The 26,378-nt window shown below is 42.8% G+C and overlaps 1 protein-coding gene across 2 annotated transcripts in view; it reads right to left on the minus strand.

Moving 5' to 3' along the window:
• ITPR2 (inositol 1,4,5-trisphosphate receptor type 2) overlaps positions 1 to 25,658 on the minus strand; it is a 352,852-nt gene extending 327,194 nt beyond the window's left edge. For both annotated transcript variants that reach the window (XM_054037167.1, XM_054037158.1), the window contains exon 1: positions 25,090 to 25,658. In XM_054037167.1, coding sequence (XP_053893142.1) covers positions 25,090 to 25,181 — 92 coding nt within the window. In that variant the 5' untranslated portion in view covers positions 25,182 to 25,658. The remainder of the gene's footprint in view (positions 1 to 25,089) is intronic.
• Between the last annotated feature and the right edge of the window lie 720 nt (positions 25,659 to 26,378).

Here is a 26,378-nt window from a genome sequence, read left to right on the forward strand (position 1 = left end):
CACCCGACATGACAAACTTTGCATTAGATACCACGCAATCAGATTATAAGGATGAACATGGGGGTGTACAAAGTACAGAAAGCTACAGAAAAAGCACTCACGAAGTCAGAACAAAATTTCATACAGAATGATTTGTTTATACTGCTCTATATATTATACATTGAAATCTAAGTACTATATATATATATATATATATATATTCCAATTGATTTTATAATTGTATGGTAAAAATGAGAAAGTAAGCTATTTTTCAGTAATAGTGTGCTGGGACACTTCTGCATTTTTAGGTCTGATTTTGTAAGCAGGTAGTTTTTAAGTTAAGTGAAACTTGGGGGTATGCAAAACAAATCAGACTCCTGAAAGGGGTACAGTAGTCTGGAAAGGTTCAGAGCCACTGCACTAGAGCACCCATTGGTTACCAACAGTGGTAAATAGAAGGGGAAAGAAAAAGTTTAGTGGCAACAGAGACTTAATTAATCAGTCTCTGCTGCTGTTTGTGTGGGTCTTTCACACAGCAACTGGTGAGACAGAACATTTTTAAATACCATACATTTTCATGACAACATATTGGCAGGTTTCATAATAAAATACTGATTGCAACTCATTTCTTAAACTAACTAGATTCCAAGTTAATGGATGTCCCTTTAAGAATTGTAGGCAATTCTCCCACCAATGGTTTAGCAGTTCCACTCGTGCTAGCAATAATGAGAGCATTAGTGTTGACTTGTTGCAGGCATTTTTACCACCAGGTAGCATACCAATGCTATGGCTCAGTGTTAGCTGTGCAGAACAATGATGCTATGGCTGTGCTGTCAATTCTCCAAAAAGCAAAAACCAACTACTAAGGAGTAGCTTCACTATAAGCTTTGTTATACAGGGATGAATTTGGCCCCTTGATTTTAAGGCTTTCATGTTTCCTCTGGCTTTCCAGCATTCTTTCAACCCAAACCCAAACACTTTCAGCCCTCTTCACAAGTGTTTACATTGGCCTCCAAAAAGACCACAGATGATTGCAAATAATCACTTCCTACCTGGAGAGACTCCTGGAGTTCTTTAACAGCTCACTGCTAATTGGAGGGTTAACCAAAGAGGAAGTAAGATGGCATCTTTTGCAAAGCCTGTACTTCAGTGGTACAGTAAATGAATGAATGGAGTCTACTTTATTCTTGCTGATCGGCATATTAGTACTATGCATTCATAACACCGATGGCACAGTCCACATTAAATGCACAGGTTTCAAAAGGTTTAAACACCCAAGTCTTGCCCCAAACATGGGAGGTCCTTCAAGAGGACTCTGACCTCTCCAAATCATGATTTATATAGTTGAACGCATTATTATTTCAAACACGCTCTAATGAGTATTTGCCTACAGTCCAGTTTGTCTTTATCTATGCCAATTAAAATATTTTATAAAATCAAAGGAAAAACCAACAGCATCTGATGGGGGCTGACCCACAGTCAATGTGAATGAGCCCTAGGAGAATGTCTTAATGCTTTAGCTCCTGGAGTCAAGTGAATACGTAGGAATCTCAGCTTTAGATTTTTTTTTTTTAAGTTTCAAGCCCTCCTGGTTGTTCAGAAAAGCATGAAAATGTGATGCAAGTGCATCACAGAGGCTCAAAAACCAAAAGGAAAAAAAACTCAGAATTTATTATTTTTAAATTCCATTATTTTTACACCAAATCTCATAACTTGGGGGGTTCTGACTCAGGCCTTTTGCACAACCAGCATTGGAAACATGGCAAATGTCTTACTCTGCAAAACATTACTCCAAGCCATTTTCTTGTTCCCACACCCTCGACAGCAAGCAGGGTGCCGCTCCAATTGGCTCGTCGGCCAGGGGCCACGGCAAACAGGAGCAAGAGGAGCACAGCTCCTCTTCATCTACTTAAAACAAAGCAAAAGCTTCCCTTCCTCTCCCCAACTTGGCTGAGCAGCACTCACACAGAGCTCCCCCTCCTTGTTGGCTGGTGACCTGAGAGCTTCTCATCAATCTACTTGAAGCACCGTGGTAGCCTGTAGCACTTGGAGGAGCGTGATGCTAACAGGCCCCTCATCCTATACCGAGCACCAGATCCCCACTACTGTAGCTGAGAAACTTGAGCCTCAAACAGCTGGCAGCAAAACTAGCAATCTGTCACCAGGCCAAACTCTAACGTGAACATTCTCAGTGTTTCCTAAGAAATTAGTAATCAGCACAGGTCTTCCAAAAAGGGCTTGGAACAGAGAAACAGGATGAAAAAAAAATGTTACGAGGTAACGTGCTGGGAAATTTTTTTATTTCACTCAGTATATTACGTTTCCTTTTATTGCATACATAGAAAAGCACGTTTCCCACTCTCCATTCACTCGGCTACCTATTAAAACACTGGCCAGCTTAGTTTGGGCCAGCAGAAAGGAAGTTTTCTGGCCATTGAGAGACAGGGTTAATTTATTTATATCCCTTACACAGTGTCCTAGCTGTCCCTGCAAGGAGCCACCTGCTTTCCTAGCTTGGCCTGCCATCGTGAACAACCTGTGACCAACAGCTGGTGCCCACATGCTCTCAAGTTGGAAACCAGCTAGGGGAGGTTTTCTGCTTGGGAAGGGTAGGCCAAGGAAGGCAACACTCTGGCAGAGAGCCAGAAAGCACTCAGTGGCAGAGGAGGCAGGAAGAGTGTGGAAGGTTCATCACCTGCTGGGAGAAGGAAGGAGAGCAATGATCATAACATGGGACAGGTAGGGAGTGGAGAGGCACCAGAGGGAGAGAGATAGACCTGGGTTGCAGAGGGCCACAGGACCACAGCAAAGAAGGAAAGAGGAGCAGAAGGCAAGAATGAGATTATTATTAATTATTATTATTCATATTATGGTGGCACTTAGGGACCCAAATCATAGACCAGGACCCCTCTGTCCTAGGCACTGTACAAACACACAATAAAAACAACAAAACAACAGCAACAATTCCTCCTCTTAGAGCTGGTCTAAAGATGTCAAAATTCCAAATTTTTCAATGAAAAAATTAAGGGACATATTTTTGGGGAACGTTCCACTTTTCAACTTATTCTAGTTAACTCAGCTCCTCTATTCCAACATGTACTCCTAAAGACAATTGCATTCAACCTTAGGACTCAAACCCTTTTGGTTTCCATAGTCACACCCAATGGTGCTAGCAAGGCTGCAGTGTTATTGGATCCTTTCTCTACAAACGAGAGGACAAAAAAAGAATGTACCAAAGCTTAAATCTAGTTTTTAGTTAAGCTAATTAATGTACATAGCCCCCCCTTTAAAAACAGCCTTGTGGAAGTCAATCTAATATTGTGCAGTGATATTCAGAAGCGTAAGACTATTCTAATCCTTTCTTTACAGTTCCACACCCCTTTCTGGACTGCTAGATACCATTATAAGTAGCTATACGACTGCTTAGAGCATTGAGATTAAAAGCCTTCTAATCACCCTGGTTACAATTCCCCAAGTCATTCATGTGTACCCAAAAAATAAACTATGCTGTACTATCTCTTCAGTGCAGCTAAAGTCACCCCACCCAATATCAGCTCTGATTGTTTTAATCACTCTTCTAGATTTCATTGCATAATCAAAAGCCATTCAGCCCTCTGTGCAGCAGAGCTTTGCGTACTGATTACACAAGCTTTTCTTCTCCCCAAGAAAGCAACATATTAGGGGTGCTGGAGTTGTTGCACCCCCTGGCTTGAAGTGATTTCCATCATATACAGGGTTTACTGTTTGTTCAAAGGCTTTCAGCACCCCCATGATACAAATTGTTCCAGCAACTTTGCAATATATTGTCTTGAATACTCTCGTACACTGCCATGGAACAGTTCAATTGCTAAATTATTATTACCTCCGCCTGCCCCTTGTCAGAGGGCACTGTGTCAGTTAAGCTGTGTCAATCAAGGTTTGGCCCCCCTGCTAAGAAAGCCCTCTCAAATGTTTATTATTCTATTATCAGCCAGATTCAAATGTTCGTCTCTGAGATGGTGATTGCCAACTTATTTCAGGCAACGTGGGATCTCTGATTTGGCTGCAGGCCTCAGTACAACATTGACACACCATTTGTTTGCAGGCTATGTGACTCGCTGTCACCGATGAGTTTGAGACACAGTTACATACTGATGTCTGCCAGGGCTTTGGAGCTGTGCTCCGGCTCCGCTCCAGCTCCAGGCAAAAACCTGCAGCTCCACTGCTCCGGAGCTGCTCCATGCTCCAGCTCCGGGCTCCGCTCCAAAGCCCATTCTGTAAGCTACATTTGATAACACTACCTGTGAGATATTGTTGGCCTGATTTAATGAAATAGTTAAGGTGTACTTTGGACTAGTTCATTCCTTTCAGATCAATTAGTGGTTTGGAAAACCTATCAGGCCTCATCTCTTGATGAATAACCTCTAATGCCACAATTCCACTCACCTATGAATTTCACATGAGTGCAATGCCCTAAACAGGACTCTGGGAGATGACTTCTGGCCTAATATAACTGAAATTGGTGAAACTCTAATTACAAACAATTCTGAAAGGCCAGGAAGCAGGAATTACTCCATAAAAGGACAGCATGTTTGATATTCTGTCTCCATGGAGGTTGATTTTGGGGTCTTGCAAGCCAATACTGAATACTTTTTTGTTTTCACTGTAATGTTAAGTTTATGTGATTTGCACCTGCTCTCATGTTAGCAGGTGTAGGTGTTGTGGATAAGGTTTGACATTTGTTGTTGTTGTGGGTGAGGGGTTTTTTGTTTTTTTGTTTTGTTTTTTTTATACACACACACACACACACACACACGTGCACGCACAGAGTCTGAATAGGTTTTATTTTATTTTGCATTCTGATTTATTTAAATTGTTAAAGGTAGTGGGTGACTTTTTAAAAGCACCACAAAAAGGGAACCAACATAATTATAATTTTTATATAAAAGTGCCATGAAGACAGATTTTTATGTACTTACAGTCCCAATACAGGAAAGAGATACCATAATATTTATGCTCACTAATTCTATGCAAAAATTACTGGAAACCACATTAAGAAGATTCTGCCAAGGTTTCAGGACAGATCCTCTTCTGCATTTCTCTGGCACTGCAAAGCGGCCCAAAAAAGCGGCTAGATCTGTCCAGCTGAGAATTCTCCCGTTGTGAAGGAGCTCTCAGTTGGTACAAGTTACCCTGGTGCCAGTTCCCCCATTTGGCTGCACAAGAGGGGCAGAGGTGAAGCTAGACCACAGTGCACTCCAGCAAGCCCCAGCAGACACAATCACTTGGGGACTATTAACAGCTGATGTTTCTTAGAGCAACCTCAAAGCTGACGTAACCTATCATGGGGCTGGCATGGATCAGCCCAGAAAAATCACGGAGCATAAATGGCTCCCACAGGCCACTCCACCCTTCCCAATCAGATCATAAACAGAAGAGAACATAAACCTTTATAACCAGGCCTAGAGCCAACTCAGTACTATCATTTTCACACAGACAGGGAGAAACATCTTCAATATGCCAGCCATGATTTCATTTGGATTGAACACCTGGGCATGCCTGCATCCTGCATCACTGAGGCATCATTCAATGCCTATCCTAGCAATAGATAGGCTTCCCAGGATATTCCACATGTTAGAAGCCAAAACAGACCTCAGAATGCACCAGACAAAAGGAGGGAGAGTAGAGAAGTAGTCCTGCTCCCCTTCAGCTACAGAAGACTTTCCATCCCAGAAGCAAAAACATAGGAGTACATCCATATGATCTGTGAGGTAAAGGACAAGAGGAACCGAGGATTCCTAGTGGTGTGTAGACTTGCAGATAACAATTCTGTCAGCTTCCTGGATGAACTTACAGAGCTGCCACCCATGATGGTACTGGAATCCCCCAGACCTCAGCCTTTACATAGATAATCTTAATGATACAGTAGTACTTGATATCATGGCCTCCATGGGATTCTCCCAAGCAATCTGAACCTACACATGCAGCCAGGACATATGTTGGACCCTATCTTCAGCATAGGATCAACATACCTCTCTCTTGGCCTTATCACCACCTCATGCAAGCAAAAGTCAGAGCCTTCCCTACTTCCCACTAGGGTAGTGATCAACAAAAGATAGTCCACCCCTGAAGACTCCTGAACTCCCATAGGTTTTCATCTTGCCCTAGGAGAATAACTCACCTGATGTCCAGTACCACCAACATTTTGGCCCAAGCCATGCACTCTCCGGCACACCGAGCAAGAAGATTACCATGGTTCACAGATGAACTATGGCAGATGAAGTGCACTGGCTGAAAGCTAAAATACCAATGGCACAAAAGACACTTTGAACCCCTCCACCAGCAGCACCAAACAACTCTTACAGGACTGCAATAAAGGAGGCAAAAACAAGCCTTCTGCTCCTTCAGATAGAACGTGGCAGAATCACAGCCAGCAAAGTTATTTCACATAGTGAACCCGCTAATCAACCCAGGGTGCACAATCCCAACACCAGTCCTAACCATCAACCACTGCAGAGAGCTCTCTACATATTTCACGGATTAGATGAACTGAATACATATGGAACTAACTCAAAGAAAATCCCACCCTAATCAGATTGTATTATCTGCCCTGCCATCCCTGACTGAGTTTGGCCCCCATCACATATGTCAAAGCTCAAAAAACCCTGAAAAATATTTGAGTATGAAATGGAGCCATGTTCACTAGCTTTTACCAGACAGGAGGGGCTACTACTACATGCTCTACAAAATGGAAATAGTCATTGTATCAAACTGAATGGGGAGAGGACGCCCATGCTCCAGCTGATACAGAATGCAGCTGCCCATCTTCTCTGTGGCTCAGGCTGCCATGAGCACATCAGGTCCCTCCACTGGCTTCCAGTCGGCTTCCAATGCCAGTGTAAGGCCCTGGCTCCAATTTTCAAAGCAATTAATATATCACGCCCCAGCTCATCAAACCAGTAACTTGATCTACAAACCCAGTGCTTAATTTGTGCCAGGGCTTGCCAGAGCTGAGCCCTGGCTGGCACCTCTAGTTTTGGCAGTTCATAGTCCCAGCACCACTGGGCTTAGCACATCAGTTATGAAAGTAAACCATTGCTTGAGCCCCGGCACCTCTTTCATTACAAATTAAGCACAGTGTGAACCTCTGCAACAGCTGCACTCCTATGGGACAATGCAACACCAAGGACGAAGCACATGAGAGCTGGGGACAAAATGTTCTCTGTCAAGGATATCTGGCTATGGAACAATCTGCCAGAAGGGATCAGGCAAATCCAGAGTTTGATCATCTTTAGGAAATGCTGTGAAACTTTCCTTTTTCAGAAAGCCTTTCCACTATAAATGACACTCTCATTATGAACACACCTTTCTATTCTCAAAACTCCTATCAACCCTAGTGCCCCCGCCCCACACAAAAAAACACTACTCCAAGCAACATTCTTACCCTATAAAGGGAGAAGTGCCAGAGACTTCATGAAGTGTACTAAGGACTTTGCTATTGATTTTATGTGGAAGGCACTCAAATATTATGGAGATGGGCAGCAGTATAAACCCTTGGATGGTTGGACAGATATCCTAAAACAGTGAAGCAACATTTTGGACTGGGAGTTGGGGCTGTGTTCAACATTCATTTATAGAAATTACAGATTGCTCAATAATTTTCACTGTGACTCTCTCGGGTATCAAAGACAGTAACATTATCTCTTTTTGACCTCACCAGTTAGCCAATTTGGATGGGTCTAGAGATTATTTCCATTAGAAGGAGAATTTGATGATGGAAGCAGATACTTTGCAGATGCAATCCTATTTAAACACAAAGAACATAGGAAGTACTGTCTTCCTGAAAACAGTAGGAACCAAACGACAGGAGATAGTTCCTCGCCCCTTTAAATCAGCACTTTAGAGTGCTAGAATCAGGACTCTCCAACATCCAGTTATATTCATGGGTGAGGATTATAAAAGCAGCCCCAACCTGGTACAAGCACTTCCTATAGATTAAACATACAATCTTCATCCAAATGCAAAGGTATAAAACAGAACTTTGCATATAATGGATTAACTATTTCATAGCTATTACACACAAAATATGAAGTAACTGAGATCCAAATGCAGCAACAGAGAATCATACTTAGATTTAAGAATTACGAATGTAACAGGCAAACAAAAATGTTTTAGCTGCCAAGACCTGAATACCAAAACCTCAGAAGTGTTAGTGGGTTTTTTTGTTTGTTTGTTTGTTGCAAGAGAGGCCACTAATATATAAACTGAGCAAGCAGCCAACCCAATCTTGTAGCAGCTCCTTGCAGATAACTCCCATTTGAAGTCAACAAAAGTCCTGTGCAATGTGCATGATCGAGGCCTAAGTTATATATTAGTAATACCTGTAACTCTATCAGGAAAAACAGAACTTTTAACTCAGATCTTTGACAGATAAGTAAAAGAGGAAAGGACTTTCCAAAATGGTCTTAAAATTTACTTACAATTTGTAAGTCAATGTATTCTAATGATACAGGGCCTTAAACAGCTTTTATTTATTATTTTTAAGCAGCACGCCTGTAAAAAATTAACTTCTGTGACTCTGGCAGTATTTTATGGCTGTGAATCCGAATACACACAGTCTGTAATCTGGTATAATAATAAAATTCCTGCCTCAACACTGCCAACAAAAACAAAATAAATTAAGTTGGAAGCATGTTTTATAATTTTTAATTATATTCAAAGGGATTTTATAAACAACTTGACTCATTAAAATATCTGAAAGACTGATAAAATAATTTCAAATCTCAAATTTGACTTAATTAATTGCATCCCTAACCTTGACTGATGATACAGTGAAATTAGAATTAGCAACATTTATGATATCTTCAGTTTATTACTTTAGAAACCTGCTTTACTTTTAAGATTGGCCTGTGGAGATCTGTATTTGACCTGAAGAGCACCAGACACCTTCCCTCCTTTAATTTTTCTGTTCTTACTTGCACTGGTCTTAGAACAATGTAATTCAAACTTCTGTTCGTTTACTCATGATTTACAAACATAGATATAGGTGAGGAACATCAAGCATTAATGGACTTTATTCTTCTCTCACTTATAAATAACAGCAGTTATTCACCTGAAGTCTATGGAGTTACGTACACAGTTCAGGATAGGAAGTGAAGAAGAATGCATTCAGTTGAAACTGAAGAATAGACTCTAAACTGGCAAAACACAATTACCCAAGTTGGAATTTGTCCAAGGCATCAAAGTGAATACTCTTAATAAGCAGTTAACCTTTTCACTCTACGTGAATTTTTTTTTAATCCTTTTTAAAACTTTGTGGGTAGTCTTGTTGTTTTTATTTTATTGTTAGAATAATGAATTTGCTGTCTGATTTTTTTAAAATCACATTGCCCTGACTACCCTAAAGATTTCCATTCCAGTCCTTCCTAGTACATCAGTTTTATTTTTCTATTTAATTATTTTCTAAATCCTATTGTACTAAAAAAGCAATATGGAATTACCTACTACTTGGCCAAAGTGCACTGTTGGTCAATTAGTCTGAAGCAGTTTGATAACACTTTGGTAATCTCAATACAGCAAACTTAAAAAACATTATCAGCAAGGTCATGCAAAAAGCAGCTTTTACAACCCCAAGGGTTCCAATATTATAAATCAAGTCCCAAAAAACCCAGGAGCGTAGCTAAAAATCATGAGATTCTTAAAAATAATAAGAATGACTTGGGTTCTGGGTTTTGAACCTTTAGGAGTCACATTTTCAAGCGTTCTTCCACAGTCAGAACAGCTAGATGCTTACTTTTTCTTACATGAAAGCTGAGGCTATCCCAAGAATCCCAGGAGCTGGGGCTTTGAGAAAAAAACCAACTATCGACAGGACTTGTGAGACAATCCTGTTGGCAACACTGAAAATGGTAGTTCTCTAAAACCAGTTGGCCAAATATGTCAAACTTAAGTGCCTCAAGTTTAAACACCTAAACAAGTTCTCCGATTTTTCAGAGATGTTGAGCTGCAGGTGAATTTAGGGACCAGATGTTGAGCCCAAACCCAAAACCTGCCCTGAAAGGGTAGCTAGGGATTCCTGGGATACAACTAGGGATAAAGGATGTGAGGCCGTAGTGTACTGTGCTCCAGCGATCCTGGGCCAACAGAACAGTCTCTGTAGGTACTCTTATACCAAGGGTTGGTTCAGCCCTAGGATAAAGGGAGGCAGAAAAGCTGCTAAGGGTATGTCTGCACAGCTGCTGGGAGCAAGTCTCACAGCCTGGGTCAACAGACTTGCCTTAGTGGGGGCCTGGGCTAGCATGCTAAAGATAGCTGTGTAGACGTTGCTTTGATGTTTGGGTTCAAGCTGGAAGTCAGGCTCTCAAACCCCACCCCACCCTCTTAGGCTTCAGAGCCCAAGCTGGAATATCCACATTGCTCTTATTAGTATGCTAGCGAGAGTCCCACTAATACAGTGGTTCTCAAACTTTTGTACTGGTGACCCCTTTCCCAGAGCAAGCCTGAGTGTGACCTGAGTGACTTATAACCACCTTTGCCTACCTGACCTCCACACTACACACAACTGCATAAACAGATCTTGGCACAGAGAAAATCTGGCACTAGGTTTTAATTGTAGGCTCACAAGGTTGAAAATTTGGGGCTAACAGTACATTTAAGAGATATTTACTCTCCTGTGTGTGTACGTTTTTAGCTCCCTTTAGTACATTTGTTAGATATGTGTACCAAGTGCAGGAAAAAAAAAAAACCTACTGTTTCAAAGTCAAACAAGCCATTAAAAGAAAAACATCAAGATAAGAACTCCAAACATGCATCATTAGCAAGTTTCTATATTCTGTGATTCACTATAGTTGTCTGGTTTCAGTTTTATTTTTGTGATAATGATTTTATATGTCAGGAGGTCAAAGACCAAAAGTCAATTCCTGTCTTGAAACCTCTTCTTTGTACAGAGTGGAGCTACAGTAAATCCAGTTCAATGTGATAAACACTGGAAATCACATTTGAACATGTTTTTATAGTCTCCCTCGGTTTCAAAATATTTTTACCTCAGTTTCAACAGTGTGCTATTTGGCATGTGGTGGCCATCAAACTAAAGGAAGTTCCTACAAACCTGTCAGTCCAAACTCTCTTATATAGAAATTACAACAGCCTCCTTCACTACACAACCCTGATTCATTCCGAGTGCATTATCCACCCTGCGTACTCAATGAGGTAGGGGTTTTGTGGAAAAATAACGTGATCATGTAATTAAAGACTGTGTCATAATGCATATGCACAAGGGGGCAAATTAAGGTTGCATGGGCTACCTTAACTTTGGCATTTCCTACCTTTTGAGAGCTTTACTTTGCAACCTTAACATTCTTTTAATGTAGGTGTTTTTTAATGTAATTTCCAAATATAGAAAAGGCTGGGGGAAAAAACCCCACAAATTCTAATACATGGAACCATCTTGAACCCCCCATTTGGGACATCATCAGGGTTTGGACTTTTAAATCCTCTATGTGGACTAATCACAAAAGGGGATGAGAGACACACTTTGCTAGTGGGTTCATAGCTATTTGTTAGAAAGCAGAGCAATGTAGAGCTCCTAGTTTCTCCCCTTCTCTTCTCTGTTCCTATCCAATCATGGCTCCCTGCTGCTCTGTTCCTATTCATCACACACACAGTGGCTTCTGCCTCTTCCCCCACCCCACTACTATCCACCTTCACATACCAGCTGTCACCCTCCCCTTCTGCTCCCCCCAGCCCCATCCTCTTTCAACCCCTTCTCCTTCCCTTCACACACTCACCCCTCAGCATTCCAGTGTGGCTACCTTCTCTTCCTATTTGCTACCTAGGCCCCATCTGGGGGAGCGATGAGAGCCCATGAGAGACAGTCTGTCTTCTCAGTTCCGTGTCTGATGCCACAGTGGCCCTCCCAGCTGCAGAGAGGAGCAATGGCAGGGAAAGTCCATAGCCCTGGGATGGAGTGTGCTCATTTGTTCTGCAGGAATGAAACGTGCAGTCCAGGAGCGGCGCCAGCTTTTCTGCCACCCTAGGCGGTGGAAGGTCCTGCCCCGAAATGCCACCCCCCGCACACACACACACACACCCCGAGGCGGCAGAAGGTCCCGCCACCGAAATACCGCCGCGGTCACCGCCCCCCCAAATAGTAGTGCCCTAGGCAACCGCCTAGGTCGCCTAATGGCTTGCACCAGCCCTGGTGCAGTCTGGTCAGCATATAGGAGGTTGAGTGTCTGGTGCATATTCACCACAGACGGAATCTTTGGTGAATTTAGCGGCCAAATTCTAACAAGTCTCTACGTACAAACTGAAATTTGTCAGAGGCTTATAACTTGGCTAAGTTTTCATGGGGATTCCAAAAGGCCCGTAACTGACGCTAGGACGACACCTCAGCCAAATTTCAAGACTCTGCTCCAAAGCATGGTAGCAAAAGAGCTTCTTTAAAAAAAAAAAAAAAATGGGGTTGCCCACGTTAAAAAGAACAAAAAATTGTACAAACAATGTATTTTTTCCTAATGTCATTCTCTGAAATGGCTGAAGCATTATAGTTGAAACTTTTCAACAAAACAACATACACACACACACAAAATCAGCCTGAGTCAAAATACCTGGTATGAAAGATTTCAGCCCAAATGGTCAAACTTTTGCAAAGTTACAGGAAACTGAAAACAGGATCCATAATGGGAAGTGCTAGGCAATCTTAAGTGTAGGTAACGCTACCAGCGCCAATAATTAGATGGAATCTGATTTATAATTGGTTTGTATGAAGGTTTAAAGAACATAATCTTTTTCCTATTTGTTTTCTCAATCTATTTTTAATGATAGACATCTATGTACAAATAACAAAAACTGAACAAATGCATAACTAAAATGTACTACCATCCCCCCAAAACTCATGAACTGCCACTCCACTTTCCTTCCCTCTGTGCCCCAACAGATCCCTCTTAGGCGGTACACTCTTTAGGAGCAGGGATGTGTGACGGGTTGGATAACAGAACCCCTCTGGGACTGCCAACTGATGTGCCAAGACTACTTCTGCCCCTGCTTTCCCTGCCAGCTTGGGACTCCAGCACCCTGTCTTGTTGAGCCAGACACACCAGTCTGCTCCAACACAGACCCAGGGTCTGAACCACCTGCCCCAAAGCTGCAGGCTTAACTGAAAGCAACTTAAGAAGTGTTCCTGTCTTTAACACTCAGATGCCCAACTCCCAATGGGGTCCAAACCCCAAATAAATCCGTTTTACCCTGTATAAAGCTTATACAGGGTAAACTCAAAAATTGTTCGCCCTCTATAACACTGATAGAGAGATATGCACAACTGTCTCCCCCCCCCCCCCCAGGTATTAATACATACTTGGTTAATTAATAAGTAAAAAGTGATTTTATTAAATATAGAAAGTAGGATTTAAGTGGTTCCAAGTAGTGACAGACAGAACAAAGTGAATCACCATGCAAAATAAAATAAAACACGCAAGTCTAAGCCTAGTACAGTAATAAAACTGAATACAGATAAAAATCTGACTCTCAGATGTTTTAATAAGTTTCTTTCACAGAATGGATGCCTTCCTAGTCTGGGCACAATTCTTTCCCCTGGTACAGCCCTTCTTCCAGCTCAGGTGGTAGCTAGGGGATTTCTCATGATTGGAGCCCCCTTTGTTCTGTTCCACTCACTTATATATCTTTTGCATAAGGCGGGAATCCTTTGTCCCTCTGGATTCCCACCCCTCCTTCTCAATGGAAGAACACCAGGTTAAAGATGGATTCCAGTTCAGGTGACATGATCACATGTCACTAAGACCCCAAGCCTTCATTCCTCCCAGCCTGACTCACAGGAAGGCCTGCCTGCAAACAGAGCCATCCACAGTCAATTGTCCTGGTTGATGGGAGCCATAAAGATTCCAAACCATCATTAATGGCCCACATTTTGCATGATTACAATAGGCCCTCGGTTATATTTCATATTTCTAGTTTCAGATACAAGAATGATACATTTATATAAATAGGATGACCACACTCAGATTATAGGCTTTGTAATGATACCTTACAGGAGACCTTTTGCATGAAGCATATTTTAGTTACATTATATTCACACACATCAGCATACTTTCATAAAATCATATAGAGTGCAACGTCACAGGATGGTCTTTTTGTTTGTCTTTGTACAGCCCCTAGCATAATCTGTTCCTGGTCCTTGACTAAGGTCCCAGGTTCTATAGCAATACAAATAATAAAATAATAGTAATGTTTATATAGACCAGTGCATCTGAGTTTTTTCCCTGCAAGAAATAATTAACTTTTCAAAGCAAATGTAACTTTCTGCTCAATGTGTTACTTATCTCCCCATCTGCGACAAATCAACAGAGGATAGAAGCCTAACAGATTCTGGTGATAAGCATGACTAACTCAACATGTCAAGATCATCCTTTTAACACTACAGATCAGTGGGTCAATCTCTGCTCTCCACCTAGATGGCAGTCATGACACAAACTTCCATATAACAGCAAGAAAACGGAAGGAAAAAAAAAAAAGATTTTATATGCATCTAAGGATTTTAAATCCTTAGATAAAGTTGGTAATGAGTCCCACACTGAGAAGTAGAACTTGGTTTGTAATTAATCCACCCTTCCCTGGGATCTAATCTTCTACATATCACCTTTGACTCCCAATGAGGTTGGCACCTGTAAGCGGTCCTGCTGGAGAGACAGTACCTATGAGAGTAAGAAGTGTTTTATATAAATCTCTTCCCCCCGCGTGTGGGAAAGGTAGAGGCACAATACAGCTAGGTCCTGATTTTTAGAAGTAGTTAGGCATTGACTGTCAATGGGATATAGGCTCCTAAGTGCCTAAATCCCTTTTGAAAACAAGACTTAGGCGCTTAAATCAGTTACGCATTGCAACATTGAACACAGCAACCCCTAAATACCTTTAAAAATCTGGGCCTTAGTCCTAAGACTAAGGAGAGGCTGATTATGGTCCCCTATCTCCTGTAACTTTATTGAGAATTATAAGTGTTGGTAAGACCCTTTCTCTTATCCTCATTTAAGTCCCTCTTATCACAGTTTCCATTCTGCTTATGGTTATTTGAATCAACTTGTATATAAATCAACTGCCTTTTTCTCCCCTTCCCCTACTGTCTGTAGACTTGTCTGTCTTTCCTTAGGTTGTGAGCACCTCAGAGCAGGGATGGTACTACTTAAATATTTAGAAAGCATCCACACATAGGGGGTGCTCTCACAAATAAGAATTATTGTTTAAGTCTGATACTTTGCTCCCATACTTTGAAAGTGTATGGGAGCAAAAACCTCTGATACAGACAATCCAGCTCTGGAGTTTACCACCTGCGCAGCTCTCATAAGAGAGTTTTATGTGAAGCTTTTTGTTACAGTTTAACTAAAGATGGCACCACTAATAGAATATTTCAGATAGGCATTTAAAGAAATTCATTATGGATGGCTAAGTTAAAATAGAGTGTTCTATAGCGGTTACTTCAAGTGGGAGCATTAAAATGGATATAGGTTTTGATTAGTGTGTTGTATTGCAGGGAACGGAAGCCACTGAGTTTTATTTATATATTTACATCTGTGTGTGTGTTGAGATTATTGTAAAATCAATACAAATATCTAGTACAGTATATATTATGGGCTGTGTTTAAGTAGGAATAGTTACTTATCAGAAATGCAATGTACCAGGTAACTGAAAAATAATACTTAATGAGCCAAATTCTGTTCTCAGTTACATGATGTAAATTTTGAGTAACTCGACTGATCAGAGCAGAATTCAGACCAGTCATTTTACAGTAGGAAGACATGCAGAGCAACACATTTCTAGAATCTTTAATATATCAGCGAGACGCAGGGCTGGGCAAATGGGGCACACGTCCAGGGCGCCATAGCCAGGGGGTGCCACAAGGGGCTCAGGCTTCCCCTGGCTGGCTGTGGCCAGACTCCTCTCTTCTCCAGCCCCTCCCGTGCACTGGGCCCTCAGGCTTCTCCAAACCCCCACCCTCCTGGCTCCTCCCTCACTCACTCCTCAGCTGGCCAGCTGAGGGCTCTGGCTCTGCCCCAGCCTCAGGAGCCCAGAGTGGCGCAGCTGGGGTCGGTCACTGGTGGCACACCCCACCGCTCGCTGCCCAGAGCAGAGCCGAGCCTCTCCCTGCCTGTGGCCCTGCTCTGCTTGGTCTCCAGCGGGGGCCAGCCGGGCCAGGAGGAGGGAAACTTCCACATGGGGTGGGGGGGAAGAGGGAGGACTTAAAGTGACAGTGCGCTTACTGTCTCAAACTTCCCTAACACACACACACACAGGCTCTCACACCCACATACATTCTATCTCTCACAATCCCACAACCAGTGCCATAACAAGGGCGAGGTGAGTGAGGCACTTGCCTCGGGTGCGCAAAGCGGAGGGGCGCAGCTCTACCACCCAAGCGGGGCAGAGGGGGAAAAAAAAAAAAAAAAAAAGCCGCGACCGGTGGCACTTCGGTGGCAGCTCTACCGCTGCCACTTCTTCAGTAGCGGGTCCTTCCCTCTGAGAGGGACTCAGGGACCTGCCGCCAAATTGCCGCCGGCACTTGCCACAGGCGCAAAAATTCCTTGTTACGGCTCTGCCCGCAACACAGATTGTGTGTCACACACAGTCTCACACTCCCCAACACACACACTGTCACACAATCCCCCCAACAAAGTCTCTCACACGCACACACAGGCTCGTTCTCTGTCTCTCTCACATGCACACACATTTGTATTATTATTACTGCTTGGTACTTCCTGTCAAAATGCTCGTGGTGAGCCAGGAGTGGCCAGAGGGCTGCAGGAGAGCTGTGGGCTCTGGCAAGATGCAGCCCCCATGTGACTGCACGAAGCCTGCCTTGAGCCACAGGCCAAGCGCCAGGAACCACAAGCCACCGCAGCAGCACAGAGGTAAGTGTGGCAATATACCATATACCATGCCACTCTTACTTCTGCTGACAGTGGCCTAGGAATTTGCTAGTTGTAGCAGTTACTCATTGTGATGTTATCTGATTAAAACATGACCACATAGATCATTGTTGCAATTACTGTTATATATTTGCAACAAATCTTGTACAAAATGTGGCATAAGATGTCTATGAAAAGGTTATGATTTGCGGAATATGTTTATGCTATTTGTATGCATATATCATTTTTGTATTTGAAGTATTGGCTCTATACCTGTATTTCAAACTTTTGCTCCTAGGGCAACGCCCACAAGGTAGTTATCCAGCACATCTCACTTATTAGTCAAAGTACGTGGCTCATCAAGGGACACTTAACTCACAATGGACCAAGGAAGATGCTAGGGTGACCAGATGTCCCAATTTTATAGGGACAGTCCCGATTTTTGGGTCTTTTTCTTATACAGGCTCCTATTACCCCCCACCCCATCCCGATTTTTCACATTTGCTGACTGGTCACCCTAGGAGATGCCCATCTACACTGAATGGACTTTCGTGTGGACATTCCATATGAAGTATAGGTAACCGCCCCGGGGGGGGGGGGGGGGGGGGGAGGGGAGGAGGGTGGAGACCATAGGAGCCAGGGGTGATGGTGGGAGGAGGAGTGCCAAAAAACACAAGTTCACCTAGGGCACCATTTTCACTAAGGCCGGCCCTGATGAGAAGAAAGCTGTTAGCAAACAAGTGTCTGCATCACAAAATGCACCCTCAAAACCAGCACCCCCATTGGCACCATCAGCATGGAGGGCAGTGACTCAAAGGGCCTGGAGAATAAAACACCCTCTGACCCCAGACTCATGTTTTCAGCAGGGTTGAGGCTCATCCTCCTTTTTTGGGGCTGCTGTTTGTCTTGATAAAACTGTGCCTGCAAAATAAATTATGGGTGCAATTCTGAGTATTTGTACCACTTGTGACACTGGCAGACCAGGTGCCAGCTTACACCAAGCCCCTAGGCCTCACTGAACACTGACAAATGCATGGCTGGAAACCAGTCTGGCTCACCTGTGTCTTGATATTGTTAAAATAGGTATTAGAGTTATAAGAATGTATTTAGACTTTATGAAATGCTTGTAGGAAGCTACATGTATTACTCTTACTTGTAATACCTTGCATATTATAGCAGCTACTATTATCTTTTGGAACCTACGATTGTATCTCATTTGTGTGAGAATGTTTACCTGCTTTCACCTTGTAACTATTTCTTTTTCTTAAGGCAGGTCTACTGTAACAGTTCAGTGAAGACGCTGCTATGCCAACAGGAGAGATTCTCCCATTGGTGTAGTTAATCTCCAAAAGAGGTGATAGCTATATCAATGGGAGACGCTCTCCCATGGAGATAGTGCTGTCTACCCTGGGAGTTCGGTTGGTCTACACTTAGGACTGTAGATTTTTCACACCCCTGGGCAACAGAGTAATACCAATGTAAGTTTATAGCGTAGACCTGACCTTAGTTAATAAATCTTTAGTTTAGTATTATATGATTGGCTACAAGCATTGTCTTTGGTTTGAGATCTGAAGTGCAATTGACCTGGGATAAGTGACTGGTCCTTTGGAACTGGAAGTAACCTAAATACTGTTGTGATTTTTTTGGTGTAAGGGCCCATCTATCACAAAGGCAGGGTTGCCTGGGTGGCAAGATAAAGGAGTGCCCAAGAGGACTGACTGTGACTCCATGTTAAGGCTGCTATAGTGCCTGAGGAGTTCACACTTGCTGCTTAGTTGGTGAAATCTAAGTACAGAATACACAACCAGTTTGGGATCTGTTAACAGTCTGAGTTAGGTTCCCAGAAGAGCTCTGTGTAAGTGCGAAAGCTTGTCTCTCTCACCAACAGAAGCTGGTCCAATAAAAGATATTACACCTCTACCTTGATATAACGCTGTCCTCGGGAGCCAAAAAATCTTACTGTGTTATAGGTGAAACCGCTTTATATCGAACTTGCTTTGATCCGCCGGAGTGCGCAGCCCTGCCACCCCCCGGAGCACTGCTTTACCGCGTTATATCCGAATTCGTGTTATATTGGGTCGCATTATATCGGGGTAGAGGTTTACCTCACCCACTTTGCCCTGAGGTTGGCACACAGGCTTGCTTGTGAGCCACTCTAGACAGCTTGACATCACTAACTACCAGACTTGCACCTGATACTGATTTGTCATTCATCCTAAGGCCTGGTCCACACTAACCCCCCACTTCGGACTAAGGTACGCAAATTCAGCTACGTTAATAACGTAGCTGAATTCGAAGTACCTTAGTCCGAACTTACCACGGGTCCAGATGCGGCAGGCAGGCTCCCCCGTCGATGCCACGTACTCCTCTCGCCGAGCTGGAGTACCGGCGTCAACAGTGAGCACTTCCGGGATCGATCCCAGAAGATCGATTGCCTGCCGCCGAACCAGGAGGTAAGTGTAGACCTACCCCAAGTATTAACATTTCTCTAGTTCATAAAAGCAGAATAAAACTTCATGAATAAAGAAGCCAGTGCAACATGTGCCTCACCAATCACACATTTTCAGGCAGTACGATTGCAGAGAGTGGGAACAGCATGTATGCTACATCGATTGTTAAGCACCCCAGGTCACTATGACTCTTTACCATAACTCCTCTCAGGCCACCAGCAATGCTAATTTTAATTTGCATGGTCTTTGTAGTACTCAAACTAGCACTCTTCCACTAACATTCAGTTTTCTACTTGACCTTTTTGCCTCACAGAGTCCAACAAATACAGTCTATGCACGAAGCTTGGGTTCAATAAAGCCACATCATGCTAAATGTGGGTCTTACAAAGCCTAGGCTGAAATTGTGCTAGTGACTTCATGAAAGATGTAGAAAGGTATGGTATCTGTCCCAAGGGGCTAACAGAAGCAGGTAAAGACAACACAGAACAGCAAACTAAAGGAAAAAAATATGCATATGCTGAAATGTTACCCCCTAAAGAAGAGCAAAAATGGTGTAAACCCTGTCCCTCTCCACCAAGAGCTGCCTTTTGGGCAGTACACTCCATAGCGATGTTCCACGAGGTTTCCGTCTGCAGTTGCACAGAGCAGCATTACTGAGGCGAGACAAGGCACGTATCCATTGGATTTCTGACTAGTGGATCGATCAGCCAAATCTCCCATCCAGGAGGCTGGGAGCTGGCATTACTCCCCCCCCCCCAGCCACGTTAGCGTCTGCCTAACACACACACACACACACACACACACACACTTTCTTCTCATGGTACCAGAAGACTACAGAAATTTAATTCGCCATTCATAAAAATGTTCATAATATACTATTCCAATTTTACTCTTAAAACACTGAAAACTGGTCTCATGGTTAAGGCACTGGACTAGGACCTAGGAGACAGGGGCTCATTTCCCAGCTCTATCAAAGACTTCCTGTGTGACCAGCACCCAATACCCATTGAAATCAATTCCTTTGAGGATCTGGGCCTCAGTCTCTCTGGGCCTCCATTCTCCCTTTCCAAAACTATAGACAACAATACTTCTTTTCTCCCCCCCTCTGTGTGTCTTAGCTACTTGCATTATAAGCTCTTCATGACAGGGACTGTCTCTTATTATATGTCTGTACAGCACCTAGCACAAGGGGGCCACAATCTTTGTAGAAGCCACCAAGCAGCACTGGAATACAAAAAAGGAAAAAAAAAATCCTGATTTTTTCCATCTAAATTATAGAGCTGGTTGGAAAAAAAATGTTGATGGAAAAAAACAGTTTCATCAGAATCAAAATGTGTCATGGGAATGTATCAATTTAAACAAAATTTCAGTAGGAAAAGTCAAAACATTTCATTTTGACAAACTCAAAACTTTTGGTTCAATTCATTTAATTTCCACTTTTATGTTTAAATATTAATTTCAACATTATATTTATACCTATATGTCTAACATATATTGTACTTAAAATAAAAGTAGAAACAAAATGAACTGAAATATTATTGAAACAAAACATTTTGATGGTCCCAAATTGAAATGGTTCAGAATTTTCATTTTGTGGGAAATTTCAGCCTTTTGTTCTGGTCTGGAATGAAAAATAATACAATCAAAATGCTAGATTTTCCCATGCAATGAAAATTCTGGTTCATGGCCAGCTTCACTACATTGCAATGTTATCTTCTTGTTTATGCATAGGAGGGCTTCCTTTTTATTTTTAAAGTAACAACAAAATCATAAAGGTAGAAACAACTAGCTGTCTATTTAGGTTCTTATACTGTACCAATCATTTGCATCTGAGTGCCAGAGCTCCTACATGATCATTAGCTTATCAGCTCCATCCACACAGAATAAATTTTTTTTTAGGTCCTAGGATGTACCAGGCACTAAACTGATCCCAAACTTGACCTTAAATCGCTCATCCTTGGATTTATAATTTTTTTTTTTAATTAAAGTTTCCCAGAGGAAATGGGAGTGTGGAAAGTGCTGCCTCCGCCAAAAAAAAAAGGACAAACCTGTGGAATTAGGCATCCACTTAAAACTTCCATTCCTCAAACAAACTTACTTGGCTCATTCAACTCCGTAAGGAGCGATGTCCGTTTACGTGACAGACCTCCCTGCTTAGAGAGGTATTGTGCACATTTACATCTTATTTATAGAGCTGCCTCCCTCATGCTTTGTTTAAGGAACAATTAGCCTTTGGCAGCTTAAAATAAAACAGAACTAAGTCTTTTCTTCACGATCAGTATACTTGAGCTGGATTTAAAGTTACTGCAACTGTGTTAGGCTACCTGGTGAACTAAATAATAAATTACCTCGTCACCCAGTGTCTAGGTTATCTCCCTCTCCTACTGCCTCTGAAAATACTGGGCTATGTGGCTACCATTTACTATGCAGTCCGAATGGTAGCAAATTGTGGAAATGAGGGCCTAAATCAGTCAGGTAAAGAGAGCAGCAATTCCACTGCCTGCTTCCCACTTCCTCCAGACACATAAGAAGCACCTGTATATGAAAGAGGCTCTGTTGCTCTGGATAATGGAAGAAAGATCTGAGGGTAAATAGGGAAAGGAACTCAGGAACAATCACACTCCACAGCATGCTCCCCTTTCAGCGGGACAGATTTCCTAGCAGAATTCTTCCCAGAAACTACTACTGGTGAAACTATCCCTGCATAGCTGCTACCAACCTAAAGGGAATGATTGCAACCACTGCCACAGAACATATTACAGGGTATAGCATAACTTCAACACTCCTAGGTCCGCCCAACATCCCAATGCCACTCACTCAAATTTGATCTGACCCCTCCTCCACCAAACCTCACCTAGCGAGGCACCATTTGCTTTATTAAAGTCACAAACAGAAAAATCATCCTATCTGTGACATTTTTACCACTGTGACAAACCTGCAGCCCTAGCTGTATGACACAAATAAATAAAACAAACAATTCAACAACAATAGGTCCTAACTGAGAAGAAATACAGAGCTTGCAAAAAACAGGCAGAGCCATCCAATTATTTGAAGGTGCAGAAAGCAGGGAAAGTTTTGAGATGGGATTTAAAATTCCAAGAGTCCGCAAAATAGAGATGTGAAATGAATACCAGAGTTGTAAGTGGAAGGAGAAAGACAAAATTTAGACATGGAGGAATACATCATGGAAAGATGTTTGCAAACAGATTAAGTGAGCGAACAGGAAGTAAGATGAAAGGTACGAAAGACATTGAACACCAACTGCCTTCCAATAACATTAAACATCTAAATGACAGACAAAAACCACAGAAATTCTTTGTTAAAGCTTCCACTCCATCCTTATTTCACCACAAATTTTTCTGGTGTAGGAGTCTCAGAATATAAGCAATCTTACATATGTTCTGCAACACGTAGGTACAAGAGGGTTAATTAGCAGAGGATGAAGTCACAGCCTTAACAGTGAATTTTATCTTCCGTTGGTATAGATTAGACCTTAACTATTAGTTTGAATATAGTGCTTGGTGTTTAATAGCCACTATTTAAAAAACAACCCACACTGGAACTCTTAGGTTTGGAGCTGCTTTGTTCCAATATGTGCCAATGGAATCAATGAGGTTCATACAATCCATAAGACATTTCTAACCACACATCATTAAGGAAGGACACATTTGCTTTGGACTTGCTACAAAAAAAATATTACTGGCACTGTTTTGACTCTCGCACTGACATCAGTGTGGACTACCAAAGCCTTTGGGCACGTCACTGTAACAATGTTGGTTTTATAATAATGTCATTTTATATGTATCAACAATAGAATTTTTCAATAGTGGATACTTTTCAAAATAAAACTGAAAGGATGATCCAAAACATTCAGGTTAATGACAAATCCTGAAGAAAAGCTACTTCAGTAAGTCATTTTTTAAAGAAAGAGAGAGAGAGAGAGAAAGAGAGAGAGAGATTCAGGAAAAATCATCCACAGGGAATTAAATGTCTGATCAATGTTAAAAACAGAAAAGACTTTATCCATTTGGTGATGGATTTGATTTGCCTAAACAAACATGTAATTAGACAAATGCAGCTGAAGAATTTTTAACAAGTTGGTTACAAAGGGGAGCAAGAAATTCAAAGTTTACAATTGTTAATAAAAGCATTTGGGTGAAAAGTATGATGTATGAAGTAGTTTAGAACAAGTTTAGTAGCTTCAGATAAAAAATAATGAACATATTTCTTTTTCCTAATGTGTTTGTTTTAAAGAATTCGATTTCTCCATGAACTAAGTTCTTGCAAAATGTAAGCGTATTGTTTGGGTTTTTTTAAAATATGGTCTTAAAGAGCCCCCATGCTGCACTCCTTACAGGACAGAGCAATTTTGGTACACAAGTCTGTAGTCATCAGACAATATTTCAACTGGATTCAACAGAAGTTGTAAGTGCTCAGCACCATCCAAGTGAGGCCCACGGGTCTTCATCCTGCAAACACTAACACATGCTTAAATCTAGGCAACTGAATAGCTCCACTGAAGTTAATGGGTCTAGTCAGGTGCCTAATATTAAGCAGTGAATAAGTGTTTTCAGGATCAACTTGTTGTTGTACACCAACTTGATACAAATGTTAATGGCATTATTTATTAAGAGATACCAGAAAACCTAGCCAAGTTCCATATTTTGTGATGCCTACATTAATATTTTAAGCATAAGGTTTTAGTAAGAAATTACTCTTTTCCATTTCGCAATAGAACCTGAACACTCAAGTTGTTAGAGTTTAGAACCTATGACTTCTTCTATTTCTATTCTTTCCTACTACCATGTTATCTGACCAACTTCTTCAGGGTGCTCTCAGAGGTGGGTCAAGAGGAATCCAGGGTCTATGAAGTTTTGCATAGGCACACAATAAAATCCTCGCCCCACTGAAGTCCACAGGAGTTTTGCCATTTCAATCGGTCCAGGATTTCACTCACACAGACTAAAACCAGAAGGTTCTAAATGCTTCTTGGTTCTAGAATCCTGAAGACTCTATGATGGTGAGTTCCATTGCCCTGAGGTATTTAAATATAATAGATTGTTGGATTCCAGGTGCTGGTGGTTTAATTATTAAAAGGGTGACAAACAGCTGCTAGGGAATACGTCTTCCAGAAGTTTGAATGCTCCCAGGACTGGCCAAATGTATGTGATTAGCAGGTTTGGCTCAGTAACAACAGCCCCAAGAAGGATATGCTGCTTTAAAAAAAAAGAAAGAAAGAAAGAATAGGCCTAACTTGTTTAAAAAAAAAAAATCCATGGAAACTTTTTCTTCTTTCTTTCCATGTACTGATTTTGAACTTCAGAGAGGGCTAATCTTATTCTCTAACATGATCAGCTTCTGCTCTAGCTAGCAAATTAAGTCGAGGAGGGAAGGGCTGGTGTGACAATAAATAAAAGAAAGTGTCGCTGTGCAACAGCCTTTTGCCAGCAAAGCTGCTAAAGTGCTCTACTTCCCCAGGCCTTTTCGAGAACTTTTTTTTTTTAAATCACTTCCTACTTTTATCTCTCTCGTTACAGAAGGTTGTGAAGTTGTTGCTGCTACACAGCACATTCCTCTCCCCGCTGTTTCCTGTGCTGCAATGTTTAATGCTCTCTTCACGGGTCCCTGTCCTGCAGCTAGATGTCTTAGCCTGACATTTACATGGGGGGGGGGGGGGAGGTGTCCCAGAAAACAGCTACATGCGCCGCACAGAGACAGCAGCCACCCACACTGAGCACATACACACACACCCCCAGCCCTTTCCTTACCCTAGGGTGCTGATGAAGCCGTTGACTGAGCCTTCCGCGTAGAGGGACACGATGTCCCCGATGTACAGAAAACTGGACATTTTGTCAGACATTTTTGCTCATTTTCCGTTCATTCCCCCGGTCACAGAACAGCCTGGGGGTGGGGGAGCCGCAGCGCACGCGAGGGGGAGGGGCCGCCCGGCAGCGATCAAAGCCCGACGCTTGTTTGCAAAGTTGCGAAGGGGGAGCAGCCAAGTGGCAGCAGCTGCCTCCCCTCGGCCGCAGCCTGGCATGAGCTGCTGGGCGAGCCTGGATCCTGAGCCGCCGCCTCCTTTCTCTAGCAGTGTCCTTCTCCTTTCACCACGCCGCCCGCGGAGCTCGCGCTGCTGCGGGAAATCTGCGCCGCGCTGCTGCTGTTGCACTCCTCCGTCCTCTCCTCATTTCCTTCTCCCTCTCCTGCGGGATGGGGGCTGTCCCCCTGGATCCCTCCTCCTGCCTCCGCTTTCTCCCCTCGTCCTCCCGCCTTCCCCCTTCTCGTCTTCCTCCCTCAGCCCCTCTTCGGGTCTCTTTCCTGCCGCCGCTGCCCTAAAGCGCTCGCAGTTTTTCTCTCCCACTGAACTTTTTGCAAAGGCTGCTTCCCATTGAGCGCCCGGGAGGAGGGGCTCGCGCGGGCGTCTCCGCCAATCAGAGCGCGGCAGCGTTGGGGGGCGAGCAAGGAGACACAAGCGGCCGAAATGCAATAAGGTGTGTGTGTTTCCCAGTCGCACCGGCCAGTGCCTGAGCTGGGGGGAGATTCACCCAGGGCTGCCGGGGCATCAGTGCCAGGAGCCCTTCCGAGCTGGGGTGGCCTGATCTGTGCCTAGTTGTTTGCAGGGCTGTATTTCCTTGCTTGCATCTGACCCCAGTCCCAGACATCGGATTTCCCCTTCTCTCTCTCTCATCTTTCTTAAACCTTAGCTTCACTAGTTATCCATGTGTTCCCCTACCCACAACACTTTGCCCAGGCAGAACTTTGCCAGTGATAGGATCGCTTCCTACTGATTGACCCCACACTCTAACTCGTAGAACATGGCAGGCTGGGGGAGAGAGTGGAGTAGAGGGAAAAGAGGAAATGTAGAGTGTCATGTACAGTTTTTTCCTACTCTGCTATTTTTCAGGGCGTCTCGTTTTCGCGCGTCAGCATTTCCAATGCACTTAATTTGATCCTCCATTTAATATGATGAAAACCTCAAGCACCGAATCATTTTTATTGAAAATAACTTCTTGGTCACACATGAAACTATTGCATACATTTGCAGTTTAGTATAGTT

This window comes from Malaclemys terrapin, chromosome 1 (genome assembly GCF_027887155.1).
Source record: "Malaclemys terrapin pileata isolate rMalTer1 chromosome 1, rMalTer1.hap1, whole genome shotgun sequence".
Classification (NCBI taxonomy): Eukaryota; Metazoa; Chordata; order Testudines; family Emydidae; genus Malaclemys; species Malaclemys terrapin.